The sequence below is a fragment of the Mycteria americana genome, chromosome 22, assembly GCF_035582795.1.
Source record: "Mycteria americana isolate JAX WOST 10 ecotype Jacksonville Zoo and Gardens chromosome 22, USCA_MyAme_1.0, whole genome shotgun sequence".
Classification (NCBI taxonomy): Eukaryota; Metazoa; Chordata; class Aves; order Ciconiiformes; family Ciconiidae; genus Mycteria; species Mycteria americana.
The window spans coordinates 54,800-76,123 of record NC_134386.1 but is presented as its reverse complement, the minus strand read 5'-3'; the positions used below and the strand labels follow the sequence as shown (position 1 = coordinate 76,123).

The following is a 21,324-nucleotide window of genomic DNA, read 5'->3' as shown; positions in this document are numbered from 1 at the left end:
TCTGGCGGCGGCGCCCGGCGGGGCCAGGGTGGGAGCAGCGCGCGGCCGGCTCTGGGCTGCGCCGAGCCCCTCGCTGCCTCCGTCCGCCCGGCCCGGCGGCCTCCGCCGCGCTCCTCGGCGGCGGGCGGTTCCGGAGCCGCGCAGCGCGGGGGATGGACGCTGCAGGCCTCACCCTGAAGCTGCTTCTGGTCGGAGACAGCGCCGTGGGGAAGTCCAGGTGCGGGCCCTGCGGGCTGTGCGGGCGGGGCGTCCTCGACACCCGGCTGAGCTCTCGGTTTCTTTCCCCGCAGTCTCCTGCTGAGGTTCACTGACGGTGCGTTTGAACCGTGCCTGAAACCCACCGTCGGTGAGTCCGGAATCCGCCCGCCCCCGAGCTCGGGACGTTTTTGCGTGTTCCCCTCTGCGGCCCGTCGGCGAGAGGCAGCGGCGGGGAGCCGGGGACGGGCGCTGCTGGGGGGGCATTCGCCAGTTCATTCTGACAAGCCTTCCCTTCTTAACGTCTTAGGTGTCGATTTTAAAGTGAAGAAAATGGTGGTAGACGGCCATGCAGTACAGCTTGCAATATGGGTAGGTTTTGTTCTCGATAACTGCGAAAACTTCAAGAGCTTTTTTTTTTCTCAGTTTTTTTCCTCTTCCTTTTTCTGCCCCCTTGCTAAAGTCTTCTGCATGTTGGGATTGTGTACTTACGATGTAAATGCACATGGGATGAGTGTAATGATCGTACAACAAACAGTAGTTGCAGACAGGGTTCTTTCAAAACACTGATAAATGCTTCATTGCTCTAGGTTTGGGACCTCCTTCAGTGCTAGTAGAGATTTTGACTGCTCTTTCCTGCACTTCTACAACTGGGTTTCTCAGACCCTCTGTGAAGTGTTAGACTTGTGAAGATGTGGCCTTCTTGCAAGAAGGGCAGGCATTTCATGCCTGCATGACCCAGAAGTGCTCCCAGGACAGATAGCGCTTAAGTCAAGTAAACTGCACAAAAGTGATGTTTTGGGTGATGAGTTGCATGATTTCCTGTAGGGGCTGTGTGTATACTGTACCAGAAACAGTCCAGATGCTTTATTTTGGTTAAAATAATGGAAAAAAAAATATACTTCGTCCTGAACTATTTAAAGGTTGGTTCAGAGACTTGAGCATTTGTCCTGAACTTCCTGATGCTGTATTTCCAGCACCTGCACTCGGAAATCAGATTGCAGCTGTGTGACTGGGATCATTTATAATATTAAGTACCACATCTATTCTCCTAAGTGGGATGAAAGAGCCCTAGAAGGAAGAGGTTTTATGTGTATGGTCATAGGTATTTGAGAAAGAACACGCCATTACGTATTAAGTAATTTGGACTATTGGAAAGAGCACAAATGTGCCTCAGGCTGGTATTACCAACAAACAAAAGATAACAAAAGTAATATCAATGCCAAAACTTGAATTATTTTCTTGTTTTCATTCACAGTTTGTGTACAGAACGCAGAGCAAGAGGGATAAAGTCACGCTTGCTTTAGCCAGTGAGCGTATATGTATTGGCTGTGTTCTGAACAAGCTGCACAAAGCAGAAGCTTTGCTGAGAGTAACCAGGGTATGTTTGCCCTAATAATCACGCAGGGGTGTGTCTCCTTGCTGTGAAATGAAAAGCAAGGCCAGAAGCTTGCAGAAGTTGTATAGCTGGAAAAGGCACTTTTGCAGCAGCCTGTAACAGCGTCAGGAGAAACTGCTAATTAGGGGGAAAAAACAGTGCAGTTGTGCAATGTTAAATAAAAACTTTAAATGCATGTACAGGGCATCAAGGTCAAAAAGAGGCTTCTGCTTTACTGTGTGGATGCCTAAGAGTCCAATCTCCTTAGTAACGATGATCCAAATTAAGTAAATACATTACCAATTTTAGTTTCTTTTTTTAACAAAGAATAAATAAATTACAACATAGCTTTTAGTCTGTCTTATAATCTGTACATAAATAAATTTTTTAAAAAAATCATATTTGTGTAATTCTTTTGCCTCCTTATTGTTTGTTCTGAGGGTTTTTGAATTTCATGTTGCACTTAGGAGCTATTTTGAAGATTCGTGAGAATAAGTGTGACATACTGCAGTAATAATGGAATGAAACGACTGATTTTAAATTTCTTATCTGCTTAGAATCTTAGCAAACTTGAAGTTGTTCTTTCTAGCTGGATTCTACTTTCCTGCTGGGGAGGAGCAAAGGGAGATTTTTTGGAACCACTACGTCTCCTTTCCTGCAGTGTCTCTCACTGGAAAACCAGTTACTCCTCACCTCATTCAGTTCAGCTGATTGTTAACTGATTAAGCCTAGCTGCTTGGCTTGCAGCTATAGCCTTTTATGTATTTCTCTTGAGTCCCATTGACTTTCTTCTTGTCTCACTGATGTTACAGCTGTCTGTGCTTATCATTTTAACCTTCTGTCAAGTCCTCTTCATGCTTTTCTGCCCCTCCTTATCCGTTTCCTGTTGCTGCTGCTAATGTTTTCTGACTGCTTCCCTCATCCTGTTGTCTTATGGTTTCACATATCCTTACTGGTCAGAAAAAAATGTAACTTTGTTTATCTTGGGTAGTTTAAAATACCTTTTTTTGCTCTAAATATATTTGATTTTTCTCTGTGTATGTGGTGTTTTGTTTGGTTTTTGGTTTTTTTTTTTTTTCCCCCTCTGTAGGACACAGCAGGACAGGAGCGCTTTAGAACACTGACTCCCAGTTATTACCGAGGAGCTCAAGGGGTTGTTTTAGGTAGGAGGTATATGGAAGAAAAACACGGTTACATAAAGTGCGGTCTTTATTACTACATAAATGTGCATGTCTTTACAAAAGGAGCTTGTCTGAGAGAATCAGAGGAACAATTATGGTTTTTACAACATTACTGCATCATTAGCTCAAACACTGAGTATGCAAACCCACTGGCAGGAAATAATGCTTCAAAATATTTTAAGTTAAAAATACAGAGATGTCACGCTGCAAGCTGTTCAGTGGATGAATTATTAGCTTTGTAGTAATTACTTTGGTGAGTTTCTGGTAATAAGGCAAATTGGGTTTTGTGGTGGTGGTTCCCCCCCCCCCCCCCCCCCCCCCCCCCCCGAAACTACTGATGTGATTACTGTAAGTCATGAGGTTTGTAGCACAAGTAATGGATGGTTAGTCCCTTTCTGCGTGACAATACCAATTAGAAAAGAAGGGATTCTTATTCTTGGGGATTGTAAAGGCTGAACACCTTGCTATACAAAATATTCTTTCTGACTATGATGCAGCTTCTTAAACCTTAGTGATTAAGTGAATGCAGTTATGAAGTTACCAGTGACCAAAAGTCACTTTTTACTCAGAATCTGTGTTTTTAGCAGCAATGCATGCATGTAATTACACATTAAATGAGGTGACAAAATTAACCTGTTTTAAAATATTGTGTGGCCCAATTCGGAACTAGTAACAGGTATAAGATTTCAACTGGTAAGTCTGTTTTCCAGTTACAGATCTATTGCAGAGATGCTTGTGTTCTGTAATCCCTAGTGACTTTGGGTGAGCACAGCCAATGTGTTCCAGCTCTGGGAAGAGGGTATGGTTGATGCATCTTTCTGTAATTCCCTAATGCTGCTTTTTTTTTCAGGGCAGTAGTTAGCTAGTAGGGACTAAGTTCTGCCATAATGAAGTAAACATTGTTCAAGACTCTACAGCTGTTAAGCTCCTTTTCCTCTGTTACCAGTGTATGATGTTACAAGAAAAGACACTTTCGCAGGACTAGAGAGCTGGCTGAATGAGCTGGAAATGTATACCACCAAAAGCGACACTGTGAAGATGTTAGTTGGCAATAAAACTGATAAGGTCAGTTTAGAAATGCATCCTCTTACATCTTTCCACAGATTTGTCGGTCGTGATAGAGTACAAATGTGAGACAAGTGCTGAAATTAACACATCTGTTGTGTGAGGAGGCGACACGCTCTGTAATTGAGAAACCTAGGTTGGGCAGGCTCCACTTACTACCTCATTTTTTAAGCAGATCTTGTTAAAGATTTTGGTGGAAACTCTCCTGGAGACATGCAATTGATGAGAGAGATTCTCTTAAGATTTTGAGAGGTGCTGCCTAAAAACTGCTGTATACCATTGAAGTTAACTGTAGTGCAACAGCACAACCGCTGCTTTCTTTTTGACCAGGCTGTATTTGGGACAGGTGGTGGGGAAGGAGAATTCAGCTCTTCAGATGGCTATAGAGTATGCATTTCTGTGGGTGTGAGGTGCACTGGTTGCTGTATGTTTCTGGGGTGTTTTGACATATCTTGAATGCCTGTTGCATAGCGAGATGTTTCACTGTTGCTTTACTACAAGAGGTTTCCATTGTGGCTATCCTGAACTAGGTTCTCTTCTGTCCCCTTCCAAATCTGTCAATTTTCAGATCCTTTGATATGCCTTTCCAGCTATTTGACTATTGAAACCTCCTTTCTGGCATGTATCTTGCTCCTAGTTGATTCAGAAGATAGCAATACATTCATTTCCTACTGATTTGATGTGGCTGCTGTTCAATTTGACCCCCTAACAGCCTGCCTAGCAGTAAGCTGTCTGTAGAGTGGGAAAATCCAGTTGCTGATTACTACGTGGTTTTATAGACTTTTTTCTTTTCAGCAAAGCCACTTCTGCAGTGGTGCTTTTCCAGGGACTTCCTAAAAGTGGCAAGTGTAGCCTGTTTTAGTCATGTTCTTCATTCGTCTCTGCAGCCTGATCGTGAGGTAGAGAGAAGAGAAGGACTCCAGTTTGCTAGGAAACGCTCACTGCTTTTTATAGGTATGTAACTCTGTGCCAAAAACTTGTATATTCATATGTTTATTTTGGTATTGCTAAGCGTGAATGAAGTGTGCAACTGTATTTCAGGTTGATAGGTTGATTTACTTTTTCTTTTAGTACCTAATTAATATGGGTTCCTTCTGCTGCATGAGTTCATATGCATGGATGTAGGTTTTAACTTTTTTCAGAGATGCTCTGCATTGACTGCAATTGGAAGTACTTTTCTCTGAAAGAGATTTACTTCATATACCGTGTAGGCATGAATTTTATATTCTCTTGAAACTAGCAGGATTTTTTTAATTCAGAGCCCAGAAGACTAGAATTTTTCTCCTGACTGATGTCAGCAAGGACCTTGAGTAATCTCTCTTTCACTTCCAAGTTTCTGTTGCAGCTACATAAAAGACAATATTCTTAGACCAACAATAAAATGTACAATGTGAAGAGATAAAGATGGGGAACAAATTGCGTTGTTTTTTCTGTTTTTTTTAAATAAAAAAAGTACCTTTTAGGTGAAGCTCCTTGAAAAGATTTCCAGAAGGAACCAGAAGGAAAACATGTAATTCCCTCTGCATTCTTTGTTTCCCAGGTTAGTTGTGGAATAATTATCTTGTAGATTTACTACCACAACCTGAGAACAATTTCTGTTTCTCCGTTATGGAGAGAATGGGGAGCTGGGAAATTTTTTTAGGTGGAAAAATGAGATGCTTCAGACTCGGATGCATTTCTGTTTATCATATTCAACTTAAAGAGTGCCTTTAAGGGAGAATGGAAAGGAGGTTCAATAATTAAAAAAAATTGTATCTTCTTTCTGGTCCCAAAAAGAACTTCTTACAAAGTGGAATACCCCCTGCAAATAAGATAAAATACTTTTCCCACCCCTCCCCTTTCTTCCCCCTCCACCAGAGACCAGTGCCAAGACACAGGATGGAGTGCAACATGCCTTTGAGGAACTGGTCATAAAGATCCTGCAGACACCAGGTCTCTGGGATAAAAGCGCAGAGAAGCGGGGAGTCCAGCTAATGGAATCTTCAGGACAGAAGGATAAAAGCTTATGTGGTGCATACTGTCCGCTCTCTTAAATCTACAGGTGGCTGTTCTGTCTGAAAGGAGTGGACTTTTTTCCTTAAAAAAAAAAAAAGGGGGGGGGGGACGGACGACGGGACGACACCCGACACGATGATTCCAAGCACTAGTCTGTGCCTTGTTTGACCTGCCACCAGTTGCGTAGATCCAAAAACCAAACTGATTAGCAAAATACATTTTTGTTCATTAACAAAACACAATTCTCCTTCCCTTATGCACAACTGGTATCTCCAGATATTTTTCTGGTAACTGTCAGACTTTTCACTATTAAATCATAGTGCTTCCTAGAGTATTGTGCTTTTGCTGTATGGCATTCAACATGGCCTTTTTCTGAAATTCCTGCCTTAGCATAAAATAAGGTAGTACTCCATTTTGGAATATTATTGAAAAGCTTCTCTTCCCCAGAATGGCATGGGAGTCTTCTAGGCACCCAAGTTCCCTTAAAGGTAGTTAACAGTCAGGAGTCACCCTGAGCAGTGACATTGTTCCCCTATTTCAGATGGTTTTAAGCTGTTGAAATTGCTACATGTCCCCAGATAGTAAGTTGAGTAGTAAGTAGTAACTTAATTTTAGGGTTGTAGTGAAGAGGCATATCTATTAACATTTGGCAGGAAAAAAACCCACTTCCTGTGCAGTACACTGTAAGTTACCCCTTGCTGCTCCTAAATACCTTGTGCCGAGGATCAGTGGTGAAATGGAGTCATCGTTTTGGGCTGGTTTACATTGTGGGTCCTTTTTGCAGCTAATGGGGCTCTCTGCAAACCCACGTTCCTGCTCTCATTCAGCAATTGCAGGGCTAAAACTAAGTTTACTATAAAATGTGCTGGTTATGGAAGACTTTCCACTAGGAAGAGTCTGCCTATTGCCAATCCCATTATGAAGTTCTGTCATATAACTGCCTCTTTTTACGCCCCCCCCCCTAAACTCACTGCCTTTTCTTGAAAACAAACTGAGTCATGGAAGATGTTAGCCTAGACTCTGATCTTGGTAGCAATGTCTCTAGAGGATTTCTGGTTGGCTGCCTGCAACACTGTAAAAGTATCAAATTTGGGGAAAATACTAAAAGCATTTAAAATGTAAACTGAAGTGCTTGTAAACAAGTGACAAGTTCAAAGACAGTCATTCACTACACGACATTGTCATCTTGGAACAGAAAAACTGCCCTTTTTAAAAGATGCTTGTTTTGATGATTCATCGCTATCAAGTTAATTTATATTAATGGAGTGCCTTCCTGAGTACCACCAGTGATTTGTCATGAGTGCTACCACAACACAGCTGAAGACAAGGTGTATAAACTTCAGCCTTGCTTTGGAACTATTCTAGCTTGCTCTCTGCAAAGTTGCTCTTTGTGGAGCTGTTTTCTTCTGTGAAAAGTGTGCCTGTATAATTGTTGCTAAAGCGAATAGAAATACCTGTACTGGGTTTTTGCATCAGCTGCTGTCTGCCTTGCAATGGATGTAAGTGGCCGCATAGTTGGAATATCGCTTCTGTGTATTTCCCTCTGCTGAAATCAGTCCGAGGGAGATGTCAGATCTTACAGTAGCTTTTAATGTCTTTAGCAGTGGAAACACATCTGCTTACAGCCAGCTGAAGGACTGCTTCTTACACTTCCATCTTGGTTTTGGTCTGTAAGATGCCCCTTTGGAATACTTATTCGTATCAGCTTACGAGAGAGTAGATGAGAAAATAGTTTCTGTTGGTGTGACCGATAGCAGCTGGATAGGCATACTGTAAGCAGATCACGGAGGGCGTGGATTGTTAAACTACTGAGTGTCTTATCAGCAAAATGTGAGCATGTCACAATTGGAGATTCTCTGGAATCTCCAGGTATAACTGCGAACAGAGCATGGACACAAGAAAATAAGACTAGGAAGTCAAGTTCAGAAGATGGGAGGCCATGGCAACTGTAACAAAGCCATAAAACCAGGTGGGAAGGCTAGGAGGGAGACAATCATGAGAAGATAGAGATGAATGACTTCTGATCAGCAGGCTGTACATGGTCCTGGTGCATTCTCTGCTGTTTGTGTAGTGTTTTTTCTGGTGACAGGCATGACACTTGTGCAATGAACCTGTCACCAAGGTAGTCACTTCTTTCCTACATTTCCTGGGGTTAAGGAAAAGACTGAAGAGCAGACTATGTGTTCTGTTGCTGTCCTGCTGAACGGGGGCAAAACTGCATAGCTGGTCTGTGCTGCAGTTGGTATCTGCCTTCCTTAGAAGGCCTCAGTTTTAAGAATGGCGTACTTTTTGGAAATAATTAAACAGCTGGCAGCCCTTCTAAAAGTAACAGCATCTTCCTTTGTATTATGCTTCAGTTTGAGGCAAATGCGGTCCTATGGAATGAATGCTTCCTCTATTGTATTTGGGGGGAGGAAAAACCCAGAACCAAACTCCACCCTGATTAATTTATGAAATTTTTTGTTGTTTATAGTAATAACAATTTTTGAGGGAAGTGAGCTAAATGCATCAGTCTTTCATTCAGTTTTGAATATAGTCAGGTGTGAAAGTAGTAATGTAAATATATATACTCATTCTTACTAGAAACTACAAGAACCGTGTCTACAGTTCCAGATTTGCAAAATGAAATGTAAAATTGAGTGTTTAGGTCTGAGTGAACTATTCCTGTTATGAAATGCTTATATGCAGTGAAAAAGGTATCATCTGATTGTCTAACTTTGCCTTTCTAACCTCAAATATCAAGGAAAACAAACTATAAATTTGACTGGTGGTATCACTGGAAGTTATCATAGATACTCTTGCTATGACATCAGAAGCTAGTCCGTGACATGCTGAAAATGCTGTGAACATGAACAAATAGCCTGGCAAAGATGGGCACTGGGCAGCATTTAGCCTATTCTGTCATAGTTGCAAATTGTGAGCAAGGAGCTGTGATAAAAATCTAGGTGCTATTGACTATTTGGTTTGCAAGAACAAGCTAGAATTTGGTACGTGCTTCTAAAATTATTACACCCCTACACTTCAGTCAAGAATTTTGGTTTGATTTTTCTTTTTTTAACACGAAGATGGTATTTTTTTTTTACTGAAAAACTGCTAATAAGCATCTTAAGCATCTTAAACTATTTAAACTATAAATTGAACAAAACTAAAAGAAAAGGGAGCTGCTATCAGCATGAAGCATTTGTAGAGATCCTGTTGGGAAATTCCAGTCCTCCTTATTGCTAGCTGTTTTAAAACTGTAGCTAGTTAATATCTCAGTAAGTGGACTTGTTGAATTACTGTATTTTCAAATGAATTTGACTTCTGATGAAGCTTGAGCTAAAACAGATGAAGGAAGATTTTGATCCAGGTTCATGCTTTTGTGAACAGAAAAACCCTTAAACAATATTGCAGTTCACTTACTGTGAGTTGAGGCACAATATGACTAGTTTGGCATGTAAATAGGAAAATATTACTGAACAGTAGTTAGATAGTTCTGAAATGAGAGTACTCCTCGTCCTGTCTCTGCAAGTCTGAAACATTATTCCTCTTTCTACTGCTTCTACAAAGCAATGTGGACTCGCAGTGCTCTCCCCAGCAAAAGCTGTTTGTTGGGGGATGCTGACAGAGGAAAAGCTCGGATTTGAGGCTGAATAACTCTGTAAGACTTGTTTTCACTTAAGGCTTCCCCCTGCCTTAAGCAAGATCTCGCGTGGATAATAAGCCTCCAAATGCACAGATCCAGCATTTTAACCTAGGCAAGATGTAGATAATGGTATCCCTAAGTCTGTGTCATGACAACGCCTCAGGCGGTAGGGAAGTCTTCAGATAAATGTAGAGCAGGGGGCTTTCGTTAGCCTTTGAGTCACCAAGCGATTGCCTCCCCTTACCTATTTACAACAGCTGTTCTGTTGCTACTTTCTTTCTGCGTACAGTTACACTTTTAGATCTTCACAAGTGAGATTATCTATTTGGTGGTGCCAGCAGTCATGAATGCTGTAAAAGAGTAACTAAAGTTATGTAGGCGTAAGTCTGACTTAAGGCAGAACTGTGCAGGGAAAGGATATGACAAGGAGCTGCAATGAAGGTACAGCCCTTAACATGCTGTTACGGAAATGTGGACCAAAGCCAACGTCTGATTACAGGATTCACTGAAAGGCTGTGGAGGGATGTGTGTGTATGAGGGTAGATAACGTGAGTTTGACTGGGGGCATTTGCAACTATATATATACACATATGTATGTGCCTTACAAATATAATTTCATTAGCCAGAAAGTGTGTTTCCAAATGTGTTCATTTTTGTTTATAGCTCAAATAGAGGCAAGCAGAACAGGAAAATAATGAACACCACTGTGGAAAACCAAGGTATTTTGAAGAGGTTTGTTGACTGTAAGCCTACCTATGATCAAAAGAATTCTGAGACTGGTTGGCAGGGATGTACTTTTTGTTTGGTATAAATATTATTTTATTATCACTTCAAGCTAAATTGTGTTGGGATGCTTTAAAATTATAGCTATTAGTTAACTGTATATTGAACTAGAAAAAACTATACCTTAAAAAATCTGAAAGTAATAAGAAAGCATTAGGTAATTAGAAAAGGGAGCAAGGGAAGTATTTTCTAGAACACAAGTTAGAAATTCGGGTTGGAGGGCTGCCTATATGAAAAAAAAAAAAAGTATGGTCTTAGGTCTTAGTGCTAATGGCTGCTTTGCTGAAGTTGCATATTGTTGTCATTTGATTCTGATATTCTCAATAAATGTTGCCAGTATTTTAGTATAAAGAAAATGTGCCAGTATATTACATTCAAGACTTAATCTTTCTATCGTCTGCTTGGTCACATGCATAAGCAAAAATATTAATTTCAGTTAGGGCAGAGCAATAAACCATAATGTCCTGTTTCTCTATAAAAAGATCACCAGAACAAGAACCTTGCTTTCACATTACAGAATTGGAACCTAATTTCACTAACAGCCCCAGCCAACTTTTCACTGAAAGTCTGGGAAGCCATTGAATCCTAGGCAGTTTTTTTTGCTATGTCTTTTCAACTTGCTAATTAGGAACTTCAGAAACTCACAGGTTTTACTACTTATACTTGTAGCTTTTTTTCCCCCCATGAGACACAGCTTATGATGGGTTGTACTCAATTACCAATGACAACTGTAAGGGAAAGCATCTTTGTAACTGTCCCCCATATTCCCCTTGCTCCTCCTCAGGTTCTCTACAACAAGTTTTTCTATACTATCTGAAAGGGAAAACAAAGTAGCATTTTAGTGCATTCTTAATACCTTAGACATGAGGTATCTGTGATACCTAGTTGTAAAAGGTAGCTGATGATGGGCATTTTTTGAACTTACATACTTTGTATCCCATTCTAGACAAACTAAGAAGTTTATTACAAAAAAAAGCAGTAATCTTTATCGTTTAGAAAAAGGCAATGATGGCTGATCATTAAAATATGTATTAAAAATCTGTAGGAATCACTAAGATAACCTGTGGTATATTCTCAGGCAGGAGGTGGAAGAAGAATGTACAGTCCGTATTAACAAACAGTGTTATGTATTCTCCTACAGAAGATTTGACTGAGAATGCTAATGTCATTGGTTTACAAAGGGAAGAGGATGTGTGAGAGTAAGGAAAAAAGGGATGAAGTATACTTCTATTAATTACACTTTTCTTACAGTGCCTAATTAGCCCTGATGACAAAACCCATAGCAATTTTTTTTTTTTTTCATGGCAGAACACCAGACACTTTAAGCAGACTGCTACAAGATCCCTTATCTCCTCACAAGAGAATTAGGTATGCTGTTGTAATGCAGGTTTCACTTTATAAAAACAATGTACACATCATAAGAAGCTGGGTTAGAGGTATTAGGGTTCTAATCTGTGCGCATCTCATAGTCATGTTGAAGGTACGTATTTTATAGTAAATTGTCATCTTAATCCTCTTGCAAATTTGGCTGGAGAAATGGATTCTTCAAAACCATCTGAATGCATGTTTGAGCTCACTGACTGACGCATGCTGTGGATGTGCTGTACACAACTGATTTTTAGAAAGGGAACCAGTTTCAGATACAGCCAGTGTATGGAAGACCACCTGAAAACTGTAGATGTTAACCAAGGCTCATCCTTCAATACTACAAACCATAAAAAGAAATATGAAACACTACATAAATTTTAGGCGGGGAGAGGGATAAAGGGGAGGAGTTTGTTTGCTTAAGTATTTTGGCTTAGAGCTTTTGGCACTATTTACAAAGCAGGACTTTTGAATTAAAGTAAATTTGCATTCTGATTTTCTTTAGAATCTCTTCTCACCTTTTTTCTCCCTAATGGCAGGAGCATATACCAGGCATGGCTAATGCAGCAGGGACTCAGTATCTTGTCAGAATTGGAGTCTTGTCCTGATAACAACCATCTTCTGCATGTACCCTCTTCCTAAGATTTTAGAATAAATAGGAACATTGAATATGTTCTTTTTTTTCCCCTACAACTGAAGCTCATCTTAGCTACCTGCAAACTTTAGCATATAATATATAGCCTCTCGCCATCCTTTACTCTGAACCTAAAAAATGAAAAAATGTTTCTGACAGTATCCCAAGTTAGTATCTGTGACTGTATATCAATACAGAGTATCTGCATACACTTAAAAAAAATTATTTAACTCATACTGAATATGTCGGTTCACTTTTAATAGCAATATTACACCTTAACATCTCAAATTTTCAGTTGTTGTAACTTCAGGTGTACCTCATTTGCCTTGCTTCTCATAATGTATATTTCTACTATTAGACTATGTTAGACCATAAAGCATACAAATTAATTTCTTTACTGCTAGTCATTTCAAATATTCTGAGATGTTAGATAGCAACCTTGCTTTAAGTGAATTCTGACCCTTAGATAGTATCTTCCCTAGTTTTCTTTAAATTAAATCTGTATCCACTAAACACATTTATGTCTTGCAGACTATAAAGACCTGCTTGTAATCTGCAATATAGATCTATGCTGAGATCTATCTGCCCATTTCATATTTTCATAAAATGACTTAGTTTGAAATGCTGTTACTTAAATAGTTTTTAAAATATTACACTCAGTTTTTCATAGGATGAAGGTGCATCTGTCACAAAATTCACTTGGCAATGTGTCTCTCTTGTAAGCTGCATTACTTTTCATGGCTGTGCTGGGACAAGATTGGAGAGTTAATGGCAGAGCTGATGGGCCACCTGCATGTGAGGGAGTCCTTGTACATTTGCTGAGGCCACCAGTCTGGCAGCACATCTGTTCTGACAAGCCAGAGCAGATATCTGACTGTGAAAAGTGCTTATTCTTGTAGGAATGGGAATCTCAATGCCTATAAGTAGGACAATACATGAAAGTTGCCAGGGTACACATTTGGAGAAGATGCATGTGGGTGACCGTCCTACACAACTTATTGGGCTAGTTAATGTAGATTCAGTGACACTGGTATATAAGAAATGTGCTTTTAATATGCAATGTTGTTAGTTTTGCTAAATGCAGTGGAACAAGAATAACATCATACTGTTAAGATGCAAGGAATGAGACTGGTGCACCAAAAGGTCTTGTTAAAGGGCATAGTACACAGGAAAGATTAGAACCTCAGCAGGCAATGGAAAACAGAACCAGTTTCAGCTAACATGCACCTGTATAATACTCAAATTTTTTTCAAATAATTATAAAGCACAGGTGCTTCCAAAATCATCTCTCTGCATCTTCTTATTAACACAAAGTCCTCTAACAGTTAAGATTTCTTCTTCAGGACTTGATGTAGCCAATTAGATGCTCTGGAAGCCTTTACCCGATTTGGAACAAAGGTAGTCATAAATGCTGGAAGGATGATGATTTGGACCTGTAGCTCAGCTACTTGGTACTTCAGCCTCCTCCTTTTAGCAACCTTTCCAGAGCTGCTATGTTGGTGTCAAGGTGGTATCCCATCAGGTGGCATTTGCAAAGATGCCTTGTAGAAAATAAGCTTCTTAAAAGTCCTGTTTTAAATTATATGCAGTTATTTTCATGTAGACTAAAAAATGTCTCTGGTTTATGAGCTGGCTAGTAACACAGGTGTGTTCACAGGTTGTTTAACATTTGTCCTGTCCTGTGTCAGTAGGAGGAGATTGGGAAAGTGGGCATAAGCCATGGATGAGCAGACTCATACCGGTGCAAGACAACTTGGAAGCACTAGGAAATGTGGGATGAACATAAAAACTGCCCCCATCTCTCAGCCACTAAAATATATACAACTTATATAACTGTCCTAGTTTTAGTGCCTAACTGGAACGGATTTGCAAGAAATGATCCTGAGTGAAGGGAAACATGTTTTGCTGGCCTGTCGGCCAGTTGAAGTTTTGAGTAACTGACATGGTGTAAGCACTCTCCAAAGGACATCCCTCCCACCTAGCTGAAGTAGCTTGTTCTGTAGGCAGACTGGTTCCTGAAACATACCTTGTTCAGATGCCTTAACTCTGGCCACAAAATTTGTGGCCAAAGGATGAAAATTCCAGCTGGTTAGTGTCCTAGCACTACTTAAATGCTTTGGAAGTCTGGGACCCTCTGTGAAACTTCACTGTACAAAATGCACTATTTACAGTCTAAAAGTCACTCCAATCTTTTACTGATATGTTTAGTCTGAGTATTCACTTTTTGACAGCTGCTATTCAAGATTTTGATTCAGGAAGGCAGTGTCAGCTTCTGACTTTGTTTAGTTTTTCTCATACAGTCTTTATGTATTACCTTCTAGACAGACCAGCAGTTTTGAAGTGAATTTGACATATTTCCCTTTTCTAATCCATATATTTACAAGACACTTTTATACAATCTTTCCCTTCAACAGATGATAACAAGCTATGACCTAACCCATTTGACTGGCACCCAAAATGAATCCTTGTTTAGTTTCTCTAACACAGTTTTCAGCTGGTTACATGCACTCTGGAGATCTTCTTTCACCAGTACAGCATCAATTAAATGGCCATACTGCTCTTCAATGAATGCTGCTGAATTAATAATTTCCTGCTGCTCTTCATCCTGCTGATCAACATGAGAAGATGGTATGAAATTTATAGCATGTCTTTTTAATTACTAGCATTTTCAAGTATATTAGCACAATAGTTCACTACTTTGAAAGGAAATGAAACAAGCCCTGCTACTATTAGGAAAGGTTATGCAAGATACTTCAACTGAGACCATGGAGCGGTATGCTACTGCTGGAATTTGGTAGGCTATTTCAAAAATGCAAGAGGTGATAGGGAAGGCGGAAAAACATGCTACAGGACAGAGGTAAGATGGCAACACCCTGTTTTATGAAGTTAAAGTTGCTGCCTGACCTAACACCTGGAAATCATACTCCTCAAAAGTTGAAAAGGAATGCTAGACCCACTGTCCCTAAGTTCAATAATTTTAAGGGCTTACATGAAAACTTATCAAGTGAACTAAGTTCTGTTATGTATAAGTTCAAGTTACCCAAAGTAATGACATTATGCACTCTCAGTATTTCTGTTCACATTTACACATCACCAATTCACAGTCAGTCTAGGTTTGGTAAGACATCCCCACACTGCATTTTGTGTGTACCTGATTAACAGCCTGGGTGGGTGTCACTCTGGAGGTATCAGGAATAGGTGGCTACCCTTACCATTTGATGGGACTGCTCATCAGAAATGTAAAATGACTATTACTTTATCTGAGTTTAGTAACAGCTTCCCCTGCTGCAGCTTTGAGTGATATACACAGATCCACGTGGAAGACGTGCACTTTGCTTCATGTTACTTATATAGTCAAGTTTTAAGGGAGTCAAAAATTTCATTCTAACGTTCCAGCTGAAAGGCTGTATGTGCACAGGGCCTACTTAGTGTCTCACTCTGACTCTCGCTGTCATGGAAGAGGAGCTCTTCCATATCACAGAAATGCTAGCCCAAATACTTCTTTCATGTCTAAAAAGAAGAGATTAAGGTTAGAATACTTACAAGGGGGGCTGAGATTTCTTCTGACGTGGGAGATTTTAGGACATATTTTTTCTTTTCTGGAATGAGAGGCTTCACAAAGATAACATAAGGCTTAAACTCAGGAGTCCTCAAGTGCTTTACTGCCTGTGAACAGATGTTTTTTGTTACACCATTTTTTAATTTGTTTTTTGTTATATGTCATTGATCTACTCAAGCTGTGTTCAACAGTTTCACTAGTACACACTGTGGTATGAAGTCCTGTGTACCATACATCTGACCACAGAAACCTTTTGCTCTTCAAAAGGAAGCTTAACATCAGTGTCCTGGCTAGCTTACGAGAGTACCTGAGCTTCCTGGAGCATGGTCTAACTGCACACCTGCCTTGCTATGCATTGCGATACCAGGAACAAGGACGTGGCAAAAGATACTGAGAAAAGTATAAAAAAAAAATTGACTTGGCAGGCAAGTTATGGTTTGCTTCGCTTAACAGGCCAAACACTGGAAATTTTAAATCTGGAATTCATCTGAGGTAGTATTACAAGTCTTTTCCTAGCCCAGTTACAAAGTCTGAATCAAAATTTCAAAGATTAACGTCCAGTATGGACAGATTAAGAGCAGGTATAGTGGCACTGGTTACAACGCTAGTAATGCTTCAGAGGCAATAGGAAGGAACAAGAATGAAAAACCCATCCATGCTCTAAGTATTCTCTCTAGGACTTGAGCAGGCTAGGACAGTGATGCACATTCCTCCTGCAGCAAGGGAAAAATCCCACAATGAGAACTGATAAAGTGTCATCTAGGCTGTATCAACTGGACATCTAGGAACTGTAAACACTGCACTGCTTTCTAAAGAGCTCTATTCTGCTTAGCTAGCCGTCAGGCCACCTGTTAGAAACACAAGTCCTGAGAGCATAATTGTTCTTTGCAGAGCAAGTAGCCACAAATGGTGAACAACATCAGTTACTTAGGGTGGCAGCCTAGTAAGAAATACTTGCTTTCTTTAAAATAAGCTGCAGAACTTACTTCAGGTACCACATCCACCAAACAAACCTTCTTTTTGGCCATCACGGACCGGATTGCCTCAAGACTTGTACCATACAGATTTTCTTTGTATTCTCCGTGTTCCACAAATCTAAAAAGTTAATACATTTTTAAATACCTTCCACAAAGAATATTTAACTTACAATATTTGATAGCTGTTTCCTGAAGTCACAGTAGTCAAATGGGGTGGTGGGGGTGGTGGCGGGGAGGGTAAGGGTGGGAAAAAAATCAGAGCTGGGGGGGAAGGGTTTCTTTTTTCTGATTATTTTTTTCCTTCTGGTTGCTTAGTAGCAATAGTCTCCTTCACACGTCACTAATAGCTAATCAGCACTACTGACAAATAGGGGGAGAAGCTGCATTCATTCAGTTGACTGATGTTCAAGCCTAATAGAAGGAAGAGGATGTTTTTCACAGAAAACAGAACAAAGCTGGCATGGAAATGGACTCCAATTCTTCCATCTTTTGGGAGACTAGCTAAAAATCTGTACTTTCAGGAAACACACTCAATCTTACAGAAAGTCCTTTATATCCACAGATTCAGTCTACAACACACTTTAAAGTGGACTTAGGAATAAAACTTGTTACCCATCATATTAAATGGAGAATAAGTAGGCCCAACTAAATATCTGGTACTTTCACCAGATTCAATTCTGACCAATCATACTACTTATGATATGCAGGGTTAAATTCTAACTTATGATCCTCCTACTAGTCCTATATTGTTTCTAAATTGCTTCTTACTAAATTTCTGAGTTCACCCTAATAGTCCAGACTGAATAAAGAGCTTTTTACTTGGACAGCTGAACCCTTCTAATACAGCTGGTCCAACTTTACACCTGATTTTGGTATTCATATGATGTAAGATTTAACTAGCAATATTTTTGAAATACAGTCAACTATGCCAGTATTTTAAAATTAACTCACTTGTTTTGCTGCACATCTGTCTCAAATGATTGCTTAGAGACAAAATTGTATTCCACTCCCTCTTTCTCATGACTTTTCTTTGACCTGGTTGTATCTAGAAGAGAATTGAAGCAAGAGATGGGAGACAGATCAGCCTTTGCCAACAACTATATTTTCTCTGTTTAGTTCCAGTCACATTTTCATGACCTCAAACAAGGTAGTTACAAACTGGCAAATTCAAATTAATATAAAATATAAATCAAACATTATAATTTTGTTTTAAACTCAGTCTCAAAAATTGTAAGACCAAAAATGAAGTTGTTTTGCTCCCAAGTGTGCTATAACTAACACAAAAATTAGGAGGCATGCTTCTTACACCTGGTAGAAGCAGTAGAGTATATCCTATGGAAAACAGTATCCCTTAACGGTTTGCAATATTGGACTCTCATTTTCTTTGAAACTTAGAAGATAAAAATAGGAATATATAAAGTCCTATTATGTTGCCTCTGAATTTAGAGTAAGAATATTGCTGGCTGTTTTCCCATGCTACTGTGAAACTTAAATAATTATGTGTGTCCCTTACCTTTGATGTTGTAATTTCTTCTAATAATTGTTATTACTGTAGGAGAAGCTTTGGTGATCATTCCACAAATCTATGCCTGGCCATAAAAGTGATGTCTGCTATTTTTTTTATGTATGTCTTTAAATTCAAGTCAAAATTACCCATATGAGTTCTACTGCTAACTAATTGAATGTCTGCCTGACAGACGTTTATTGAAAGTCTTAAATAACATATAAACTGTGCCCTCAATGTTCATTTTTTGGTTTGCAAAAGTAACTTGTTGGGGAATACACATATTGAACACATATTGATGGATTTTTTTTGTGTCTAATTTTGTTGTTGGTTTTTTTGTTTTTTTTTTAGAAAATAATCCAGCAAAAAAATTTCAGTGTAACTCTAGCCACAAACCCATGCAGCAGAATCACCAATTTCTCTATCTCTGTGACTGGCTTGTTTGAACAGCCTAGGTATACTGTATCAACAACTTAAAATCTTGTAAAAATTTTGACTTGGTTTATTGCTGTCTACTTTTTAAAAAACAAAACAAAACAAACAAATCAAACAACTTTAGCTAGTATGATATTCTGAAGAAAAATCATCCTCTTTTAAACACACATAATGTTTTGGCTGAATCTTAAGATACTAGTTTTTCACACTAGTTCTTTTTGCAATTTACAATCTTATTTTTTCTTCCTGTATTTAGTTTCTCGTTTTTTTTAATGGACACTGAGAAAATGCAATCTGTTCACTTGGGAAAACACAATTTAAAAAAAATCAACTGAGTCGATAGAATTCCAAAGTGCGTATGTGCCAAGTTATGTAGTGATCTATTCAGCTATTAAGGGCAAACACAGTATATTACAATGAGAAAAATAATTTGAAGTACTTCTGAAATATGCATATAATAAATAGTCAAAACACAAATTACCATTCATCAATGCAGCTAGCCCTACACTATCAGACAGCATTTATGGGATAAAGTGGCGACACACAAAAGCCAGTAAATTTTACTCACGTGGAACTGCAACACCATACTCCTGTGGGTTCTCTGACACAACCTTTTGCTTGAGCTCACTTAATTTGGCTCCCAAACAACCTAATAAAATAGAACTGACTGACAGATTTCTGTGTGGAATGAAATACTGCAAAGAGAATAAATAATATCAATTTCACACAAATAATATGGTACAGGAGTGTGCTTGAAGAAACCCATACATGAGAGATCTCATGACCTGCCACATTCTGCTTTGAAGAACATCATCAGGAACAAAGTGAATCCTTGAACAGCTGTTGGACAAACATTTGTCAGGCACTAAACCTGTAATCTTAGCAGTCAGTTTTGTAAGATACCCTTGATTTCTATGATGTCCTGGGAAACCGGCTTAACACAAAAGCTGTTAAGCACACCGAATTAAAATTGCACGCAAAATTTTGTTAGATAATTTTAACATCTACCTTTTCATCAATTGTTCTGACAGCGTAAGTATGCACATGTTTGAGTGAGAACCAATGGAAAGTGAATCAGAAAAATGAGAAGTGGTCCTGCATCATTATTTTTAGAAGGATTTGGTGAGTTTGGTTGTTTGTTTATTTGGGTTTTTTAAATGTCATTTAAAAGAAGAGAAAAACTTCTGACCAAAACCAGAAAAACCTTTAAAAAAATCCTACCGCAACCACAAAAACCCAAACCAAATACCTAAAGAAAGCCTCTTGGAGCGCAGGTGATAAGGGAAGAGGGAGATACGTGAAAAATTTTGAACCAGTTGTTTATCTTACCAATCAAAACCACCAGCCTCTGCTGTTCACCAGGCTGCTGCTGATACTTCGTGACTTCTTCGTATGTTAGGAACTCTGCTGCGTCTGCCTGTTCTGCTTGCTTTCCTTCATTGAGATTGTTCTCCTTCTCTTTACGACTTAATCTGAAGCTTCTGCGTAAGCCAGCTGTAGAGGAAAACAAAAGATATATTAAACCATGTCTCCACTTACCTAAATTTTCAAGCTTGTTCAGCTAGAAGTTACTCTGTCTTTGAATATGAGTTACTCACAAATTTTTTTATAATCAAATCAGTGCATATATACTAATCTTACAGATGAAAAATGTGCATATCAGGTAGAAAACCAAGCACCCAATCTATAATAAAAACCCCCTCATATCACCTTGAGTTGCCAAGTGTTGGCTATGCCAAAGTCCAATTATGCCTCTGCACAGAGATAATCTAGTTTATGAATGTATGGGAAATTAACTCTAATGTAAATAAGCTAGTTTTTCTTTTTTAATGTGTGGGGGGGTGTTTTTTTGGGTTTTTTTGGTTTTTGTTTTTTTTTAGGGGGGCTTTAGGGAAGAGGAATGGGATTTTGGTTTCTCACCTATGTACTGTCCGTTGAAATATCCTTCACAGTCACAGTCTTCTGTAAATTAAAAAGCGGGGAGGGGGTGGAGGGTAAGGGCACACAGGGGAGAGGAGAGTGAGAGGGGAGGAGGGAGATATCTTAAACAGTGCCTGCGATACAAGTCTGGCTCATTTGTGAGGGCAGGAGAAGTTTAATATCCTCCATTATATGCACACACTTTTCTAACACAAATATTAACGATACAAAAAATTATTTGCCTTGGCTAGTGGTTTATATTTTAAAAAATCCTTGATGTCAATATTGCACAAGAGAATTTTACATCTCGGTATTTATGGTTCCCAGAATTTATGCTCTTCAGCATTCATTACATTTGATCAGTGCTGCTGCTAAAAGTATAATATTCAGACCTAAGTAAAAAAAGAAGACTCCGCAAACACAGAGCTCTTTTTTTTAAATGTATGGCTTTATAAATGGGCATGATTGCGTAAGAATATTGCCTCTTCTGACATTTCAATATCATTTGGGCTTGAAAAAAGGGAATCAGACATGACTGAAAAATGAGCTCTAAACACCTTCATTTTGACTAAATTAAATTATCATTGCTTATTAATTCTTCATTAAAAAGGTAAAGATTTGATGCTTTTGTTATAGGCATGTATGTAAAATAATATGCAAATCTATGTTAAAAAAGCCAACCTACCCCTCCTCAAACTACGACCACCT

General features: G+C 39.1%; 2 protein-coding genes and 1 long non-coding RNA gene across 12 annotated transcripts in view; 1 reads left to right on the top strand and 2 right to left on the bottom strand.

Moving 5' to 3' along the window:
• Positions 1 to 83: 83 nt before the first annotated feature.
• LOC142419939 (ras-related protein Rab-18-B-like) lies at positions 84 to 5,932 on the top strand. Of its 2 annotated transcripts, none has more exons than XM_075523372.1 (7): positions 84 to 217; positions 291 to 346; positions 506 to 567; positions 2,664 to 2,736; positions 3,701 to 3,819; positions 4,707 to 4,773; positions 5,677 to 5,932. In XM_075523372.1, exons 1-7 carry the CDS (start codon positions 153 to 155, stop codon positions 5,850 to 5,852), a joined length of 618 nt encoding a protein of 205 aa, XP_075379487.1. In that variant the 5' UTR covers positions 84 to 152; the 3' UTR covers positions 5,853 to 5,932. The 2 variants fall into 2 exon arrangements, with proteins under 2 accessions (XP_075379487.1, XP_075379488.1); XM_075523373.1 differs by having other exon boundaries at positions 86 to 211.
• A 4,182-nt stretch (positions 5,933 to 10,114) lies between these two features.
• LOC142419941 (uncharacterized) lies at positions 10,115 to 12,296 on the bottom strand. The gene is made up of 2 exons (XR_012778670.1): positions 12,106 to 12,296; positions 10,115 to 11,887 (listed from the first exon to the last, which is right to left on the bottom strand). It is a non-coding gene; the product is annotated as an uncharacterized LOC142419941 (long non-coding RNA).
• A 958-nt stretch (positions 12,297 to 13,254) lies between these two features.
• MPP3 (MAGUK p55 scaffold protein 3) overlaps positions 13,255 to 21,324 on the bottom strand; it is a 25,561-nt gene continuing 17,491 nt past the window's right edge. For 5 of the 9 annotated variants that reach the window (XM_075523359.1, XM_075523362.1, XM_075523364.1 and 2 more), the window contains 7 exons: positions 20,617 to 20,655; positions 20,026 to 20,190; positions 19,265 to 19,345; positions 17,709 to 17,802; positions 16,767 to 16,875; positions 15,765 to 15,887; positions 13,255 to 14,829 (listed from right to left, as the gene is read on the bottom strand). In XM_075523359.1, the coding sequence (XP_075379474.1) occupies positions 14,647 to 14,829; positions 15,765 to 15,887; positions 16,767 to 16,875; positions 17,709 to 17,802; positions 19,265 to 19,345; positions 20,026 to 20,190; positions 20,617 to 20,655 (794 nt within the window). In that variant the 3' untranslated portion in view covers positions 13,255 to 14,646. The remainder of the gene's footprint in view (positions 14,830 to 15,764; positions 15,888 to 16,766; positions 16,876 to 17,708; positions 17,803 to 19,264; positions 19,346 to 20,025; positions 20,191 to 20,616; positions 20,656 to 21,324) is intronic. The other 4 variants (XM_075523360.1, XM_075523367.1, XM_075523361.1 and 1 more) reach the window with 3 other exon arrangements.

Excerpts from the sequence above, each read along its gene's own strand:
- LOC142419939 (XM_075523372.1), top strand. The coding sequence starts at position 153 with ATGGACGCTGCAGGCCTCACCCTGAAGCTGCTTCTGGTCGGAGACAGC. Across the intron at positions 347-505 it reads GTGCCTGAAACCCACCGTCG|GTGTCGATTTTAAAGTGAAG; the intron begins GTGAGTCCGGAA and ends TTAACGTCTTAG. Across the intron at positions 568-2,663 it reads CAGTACAGCTTGCAATATGG|GACACAGCAGGACAGGAGCG; the intron begins GTAGGTTTTGTT and ends CCCCCTCTGTAG.